At 41.6% G+C, this 7,830-nt stretch overlaps 1 protein-coding gene across 1 annotated transcript; it reads right to left on the bottom strand.

Moving 5' to 3' along the window:
- Positions 1-332: 332 nt before the first annotated feature.
- Positions 333-1,039, bottom strand: LOC125554557 (uncharacterized). Its single transcript, XM_048718079.2, has 3 exons — positions 929-1,039; positions 778-834; positions 333-341 (listed from the first exon to the last, which is right to left on the bottom strand). Exons 1-3 carry the CDS (start codon positions 1,037-1,039, stop codon positions 333-335), a joined length of 177 nt encoding a protein of 58 aa, XP_048574036.2.
- Positions 1,040-7,830: the final 6,791 nt, after the last annotated feature.

Genomic DNA, 7,830 nt, shown 5'->3' with positions numbered 1-7,830 from the left:
ATGCAGTACATATATGGAAAGAAGAGCATACAATGCATGGGCACAGATCCAAGGAGCTACTAATACTGAATGAACATAGATGCAGCAATAAACGGCAGCAACATGCATCAAACAACTGAAGCTGTTCACTATAAGATCATCTATATGAGCTAAACTACCAATTTCCTATCCTATGAAGGTTATTTGATTTCAGGACATTCATATATACACGATGGACAGGTATAAAACCAAACAGAAAAGTAAAATACCACCACACAACACAAGTGTGCCCTCAAGTCCAGAAACAGTAAGTAGACTAACCACAGGTATAAAGCAAAACAGCAAAGTGAATACTAACTATCCTGCAAAAAGAAATAAAACGTGAATACTAACGACTAACGCATGTGTGTCCTTAAGTCCAAAACCAGTAACCATGAAGGGGGAAAGGTAAAACAAATTCATGTGTTTTAGGGGGGCATGATAGCAGGGTGTCATAATCAGATTCCTGGAAATACTAATACTGTACACATCCCTTTTCTGAAGATAAATACCTAAAAAAACACCATAATCAGATACTATGCTACATTCAAACACAATATGATTGCCACACAGGTAGAGTAAGAGCTACTGTGTCAAGACTAGAATCTCAAACATAACACAGTTATACAGTATCACACATAAATTTTGGACTAGAATCTCATGCGTTTGTACAGATCCATGACTGAACTTGATTAGAAAGAAGTGTGGAATGGTGGGACCTGTGGGATCTTGACGCACTTGCCCTGGCCGTCCAACTACCAGCCATGGTAGAGGCACTCCAGCTTGCCATCGACGCAGCCTCTCCTCCATCCTCACCTGCACACGACAAAGAAAAGCGGGAGTAAGCACCGCGGCTTCGACCAAATGGTCCACAGATCGCGGCAGGTTGGTGCGACGGGAGTTGTCGTACCTTGTAGGATGTCTCGATGCGGAGCATGACGTAGAAGCCGAGGCCGCCGCCGACGATGGTGCCGGCCATGATCCGCACGTACGCCCACCGTCGCGACCCGGGCGGCGCCATTGCTCATACGCCAACGCCGTCTACGCCCGTAGAGGTGGATGGGGCGCCCGGCTCGACGGAGATGGGGTGTCCAGAGCAGAGGAAGGGGAAGGGGAGGGGATCAGGAGGACGGCGACTTGGGAGGCGGCGGAAGCGGTGGAAGTGTACTGCGTAGCAACGACTGACGGAGGGGATTGGTAGAGCGGACAAAGAGGAACTGCTTGATCTGGATGGGGACAAGGTGCAGCGTGCAGAGGAGCTGCTCGATGCAGAGGATCTCACGGGAGGAGGGGCTATGCGCCACCCTGATCCCGGATCCGGCGGCCTCTAGCCTCGCCGTCACCATAGCTGGTGGCTGCTCTGGCTGGCGCCATGGGTGGTGGCTGGGTCAGAGATCGGGGAGAGGGAGAGAGGGAGATGGCGAAGAGAGCGAGGGGAGAAAGAATGGAGGCGGGGGGGTGGATGGAAAATGTCCACGAGGACTAGGGTTTTGCCTTAGGTGGGCTTGCGGTGAGGACTGCCGTTGGATCCACGAGCATCCGACGGTGTCCATCCATGATCCGCGTGAAACGCCCACAGACCAATTAAAATGCAGCACACAGCTACGATGTTATGACCATCTAAATTGGTCGTAATTGACTAAAAAATTGGTCTAGCTGATTAAAAATTCATTTTTCATTTCTCAAGTGCCCAAAATGAGTTTTTTGTGAGGGACCTGCAATATATTTGTTGTAAAATTGGACAAAATCAACTTTTTAAAATATTAGAACATATTTAATGTATAATTGACTAAATATTTGGATGTCAAAAGTTTTGATTCACCTCTCGTGAAAAAGACAAATTTCTGCTGATCCGGTTGGAAACGGGTCAAATTTGAACTGCAGTTGCCTTATAGTTTGTTCTTTATTTTTTTTAAAAATAATTTTTAGGTACATAAGTATCTATTTAATTAGAGAAACACCAATAGTTTTTTAAGATTCAACCACTAGCTAGGAACGGTCATGCCCGCAGTTTTGACAACATTTTGAAACGGGCATGAAAAATTCAAAAAAAATCAAAAAAATTGGAAAACCATTGCATTGTGTCATTATATGTGACCAAGTTGCCAGAAAAAATAATAAACTTGTAATACAACAATTCTTTTAAAAAAAGTGTTCTCAGAAAAGAGCTATCATGTGTGAATGTGCATGGCTTTCAAGCCAAATGATCAATCCTATGGCCACATTCATGGCATGATTTGTTCAAATGATCTCATATTGTGCACAAGGGTGCATCTTGGAATGGCAAACAATGTTGCTTAAGGAAATTTTCATTTTCTTTGGACGAAAAAAATCATTTTTCATTTTTCGAGTACCCAAAATGAATTTTTTTGTGAAGGACCTACCATATATTTGTTGCAAAATTGGACCAAATCATTTTTTAAAATACTAGGCCATATTTAATGAACAATTGACCAAATGATTGGGTGTAAAAAGTTTTGATCCACCTCTCGTGAAAAAAACAAATTTTCGCCGATTTAGTTGGAAGCGGGTCAAATTTGAACTGTAGCTGCCTTCTAGTTTGCTCTTTATTTTTTCCAAAAATCATTTCTAGGTACATAAGTATCTATTTTATCAGAGAAACACCAAAAAAATTCCAAGATTCAACCACTAGCTAGGAACGGTCAAGCCCGCCGTTTTGACCGCATTTTGAAACAGGCATAAAAAATTCAAAAAAATCAAAAAATTGGGAAACCTTCGCATTGTGTCATTATATGTGGCCAAGTTCCCAGGAAAAATAACAAACTTGTAATACGGCAATTATTTTAAAAAAGTGTTCTCAGAAACGAGCTATCACGTGTGGAGATCAATGGCTTTCAAGCCAAATGATCAATTTTATGGCCACATCCATGGCATAGTTTGTTCAAATGATCTCATATTGTGCACAAGGGAGCATATTGGAATGGCAAGCAATGTTGCCTAAGGAAGTTTTCATTTTCGTTGGACGAAAAAACCATTTTCCATTTTTCGAGTGCCCGAAAGGAGGTTTTTTTGTGAAGGAACTACCAAATAATTGTTGCAAAATTGGACCAAATCATTTTTATAAAATACTAGGCCATATTTAATGCACAATTGACAAAATGGTTGGGTGTAAAAATTTTTGATCCACCTCTGGTGAAAAAGACAAACTTCCACCGATTCAGTTGGAAGCGGGTCAAATTTGAACTGTAGCTGCCTCGTAGTTTGCTCTTTATTTTTTCCAAAAATCATTTCTAGGTACATAAGTATCTATTTTATCAGAGAAACACCAAAAAAATTCCAAGATTCAACCACTAGCTAGGAACGGTCAAGCCCGCCGTTTTGACCGCATTTTGAAACGGGCATAAAAAATTCAAAAAAAATCAAAACATTGGGAAACCTTTGCATTGTGTCACTATATGTGGCCAAGTTCCCAGGAAAAATAACAAACTTGTAATACGGCAATTATTTTAAAAAAGTGTTCTCAAAAACGAGCTATCATGTGTGGAGATCAATGGCTTTCAAGCCAAATGATCAATCTTATGGCCACATCCATGGCATAGTTTGTTCAAATGATCTCATATTGTGCACAAGGGTGCATATTGGAATGGCAAGCAATGTTGCCTAAGGAAGTTTTCATTTTCGTTGGACGAAAAAACCATTTTCCATTTTTCGAGTGCCCAAAAGGAGGTTTTTTTTGTGAAGGAACTACCAAATAATTGTTGCAAAATTGGACCAAATCATTTTTATAAAATACTAGGCCATATTTAGTGCACAATTGACAAAATGTTTGGGTGTAAAAAGTTTTGATCCACCTCTGGTGAAAAAGACAAACTTCCGCCGATTCAACTGGAAGCGGGTCAAATTTGAACTGTAGCTGCCTCGTAGTTTGCTCTTTATTTTTTCCAAAAATCATTTCTAGGTACATAAGTATCTATTTTATCAGAGAAACACCAAAAAAATTCCAAGATTCAACCACTAGCTAGGAACGGTCATTCCCGCCGTTTTGACCGCATTTTGAAACGGGCATAAAAAATTCAAAAAAAATCAAAAAATTGGGAAACCTTCACATTGTGTCATCATATGTGGCCAAGTTCCTAGGAAAAATAACAAACTTGTAATACGGCAATTATTTTAAAAAAGTGTTCTCAGAAACGAGCTATCATGTGTGGAGATCAATGGCTTTCAAGCCAAATGATCAATCTTATGGCCACATCCATGGCATAGTTTGTTCAAATGATCTCATATTGTGCACAAGGGTGCATATTGGAATGGCAAACAATGTTGCCTAAGGAAGTTTTCATTTTCGTTGGACGAAAAAACCATTTTCCATTTTTCGAGTGCCCGAAAGGAGGTTTTTTGTGAAGGAACTACCAAATAATTGTTGCAAAATTAGACCATATCATTTTTATAAAATACTAGGACATATTTAATGCACAATTGACAAAATGGTTGGGTGTAAATTTTTTTGATCCACCTCTCGTGAAAAAGACAAATTTCTGCCGATTCAGGTGGAAGCCGGTCAAATTTGAACTGCAGCTGCCTCATAGTTTGCTATTTTTTTTCCAAAAATCATTTCTAGTTACATAAGGACCTATTTAATCATAAATACATGGTTTGGTGGCGATACGTCGAGGTTTGGGCGGTGGCCGAGGGCCCCAACTCTAGAGCGCGTAAACTCGCATGCCCGTCGCGTGGTCACCGCGTGACCGTAATGTTGCCATGTGTTCTGGGCGGCCTAGGCATGTCTAGTGGGTTGGGCACTCCCCAGGTTGGTGCTAGGAAGAAAATTACAACATAAGATTCTCACGAGGAGACCGATCGATGCTCAAACATGAATTAGCAGCCAAGTGTTTGATTAGCGGTACGGGAAATGCACATGGCCAATGGGCGTGAGTTTTGGCTGAGGATGATCATCTACTAAGGAGAATGTCTTCACAAATTTTTAGCTCAAAAGGAGGATCCTAGGTGGTACTTGCTTTGCAAAGTACCACGCTGGACAAAAATATGAATGTTGAAGCTGGGCTCAAAATAATGAATGGAGTGAGCTGAAATTTTGTGGAGGATGGTTATTTGGGCATAGGAAAGCATTGTAGAAAATTGATACCATTTGGACATGCCAAAGTAGTACTTCCTTCACAATGCTCTTCTATGGACAGAAACTTGGGAAAACTAGTGAGAGAGATTGGATGAATGAAATGAGCTCAAAATTGGTGTAGGTAAGTTACTTAGGTATGGTCATGCGCTGGTAAATTTCCAGATCATTTCGGTAAGCCTAGCTAGTACTTACTTCACAAAGCTTCTCTCGAGGTAGAAACTTTGGAAATTTCCCGAGAAAGATTTACTAGGAAAATTGAGCTGAATATTACCATGTGGCAATGATTTGGATATGGAAGAGTGCCCGAAAAGTTTGAGGGTAATAGGAGGGGTCTATATAACACTTGCTTTGCAACGTGCCAATTTGGCCATAAAATATAAATTGAACCTGGGCTCACAGATGATTTGACTGAGCTGCAATTTGGAGGAGGGTGGTAATTTGGGCATATGAAGAAACTGTATAAATTTCATGTCATTTAGAGATATAAAAAGGTACTTCCTTCACAATGCTTCTAGGTGGACAAAAACTTTGGAAACTTGCCGAGGAAGATTTGCTAGGCAAATGGAGCTGAATTTTGTCATGCGGTAATGATTTGGATAGGAAAGAGTGCCCAAAAATTCCGAGGGCAATCAAGAATATATAAATAGCACTTCCTTCATAAAGTGTTGTTGTGAACAGAATAGGAAAATGAATATTGTTGAATTAGTTTTGAACTAGGCAAGGAAGGATTTTTACATATTTGATGAAGATATGCCCCAAAGAATTTATGAGATTTTTTTGGGAATTTTGGGAATGATAGAAATATAGGTTGCTTCACAACCTAGGGCAAAAACTGCCACATGGACATGACACATAGGCAAAACTGATGAGATGGCGCCTAGTCATCACAACCCACCACAATCTACAAGGCTATGACCATCTATATTGGTCATTAACAACTAGAAATAAGGCAGCGGACTAGCACTGTTTGCTTTGTGACCATTTCGTGTAAGGAAATTACGACCTTTCTGACCAAAATGGTCGCAATGGTTTAGGGTTTGGAGCCCCCAGAACAGCTTTTGACCAATTGGTCTAAAATGGTCATAAATTTATGACTAATTCTTCGAGGGTCACTGACAGAAGGTCATAAGTTGACATATTTCTTGTAGTGATTTACAGCCTGAAGCCAGATCTGGCCCGTTAATTGTTCGCCGAATATTTGGGCCCAATTATTGCCCAGTGACTTTCGGCCTGTTAGAGGCCCAATGTAGACATGGGACCATTTCATCCCGATGTGACTTTCGGCCTAGGAATGGCTCGTGCTGCCCATGGGCCATATATGGTCTGACGGGATATCGGGCCCCCTAACGGCCCGTGATAAAGGTGGCAATAGCTAAGCCCAACGTGACTTTGGGCCTGTTAAAGGCCTGTCGCATAATTCGGCCCGTTGATGTCTGTACTAAGCTTTTGGCCTCTTAAAGGCTCATGATATCAGTGGGCCAACTAAGGCCCGAGATATGTTTTGGCCTGGTAACTGCCCGTGATATAACTGGGCCCAAAAAGGCCCGGTCTACATTTCAGCATGCTGAAGGCCCGTCGACAACTAGTGAAAATTGAGGCCCAATATGCATTTCGGCCTGCTAAAGGCCCATGGTTTCATCTGGGCCGTAATAGGCCAGTACAATATTCAGCCTGTTAATGGCCCAACGCTACCTGGGGCAAACTAAGCACTGGGTCCACAAAAGGCCCAACTAAAATATAGGCCGGTGTAAGTTGTGGGCCTCGCGCAAATTGTGAAGGCCCCAATCATTCGGGCCCAAGAAAGATGCAGGCCAGCCCAATTGTGGCCCGCTAAACACTAGGCCCGTTAGAGGTGAATGTTTCGGCCCGGTCGACTACATCTAATTTTTTCAGATAGCAAATGATGGCAGTAACTAGTAGGAATTAAGAACAAACCTACTCTATACAACAAAGAAATTACGGCATAGTAACTAAGAATAAACCTACACTATACAATAAAGGATTTATGGTATATTACATCCACTGGGCATTGTAGTTCGCCACCAGTGATCATAAAGCGCAACGAAGAAGCAGATTACAAAAACTGGGCACCATTGCAGCGTAACAAAATAATATTGAACCGAGACCACTTCCAAGACAGTTCAAGAAAGGTTAGCCTTGCGCGGGAACTGCTGCACAAGCTGCCGAGCAAGGCTGTGAGACCGGCCTAGCATGTCGGTCATAGCTTCCAGGTGTAGCTGTTTAGCGATGAGGTTCTCATTGGTGTTCTCCGCAATCTTCCTTAGAGATAGGACTTCAAGTCAAAGTTGAGTTGCAGAATGCCTTTCTGCTAGAACTTGGGACTGAAGAAGTCGAACTAATTCAGATAACGAATTCTATGAGCATGTCTGACTACTAGTCTGAAGTAACTTGAACACTGCATCAAGACAAGACTTTGGGGTTTTCTTGCTATCTTCAAGATGTTTTGCCTTCTTTGCTGCAATATATGTTGGGTTTGTCTCACAGCCTTCAGCAGACTTGTGCATGCCATCAGGCATATCACCCTGAAACAAAGTAGAGAGATGACAGGTTTTGCACGTGTATAAACAAAGATGACAACTGTGCTGTCAATTCCATCCAATTTCAAATTAGAAAATAAAGAGTAAGTTCAAAATATCAATAGCATAATTTGGCATTGTTCATAATGCGGGGAGCTTCACCACACTACTGGATTACCA

The sequence above is a fragment of the Triticum urartu genome, chromosome 4A, assembly GCF_056163025.1.
Source record: "Triticum urartu cultivar PI428250 chromosome 4A, HENAU_Tu73, whole genome shotgun sequence".
NCBI classification, from domain to species: Eukaryota; Viridiplantae; Streptophyta; class Magnoliopsida; order Poales; family Poaceae; genus Triticum; species Triticum urartu.
This window is presented reverse-complemented; position numbering and strand designations above follow the sequence as displayed.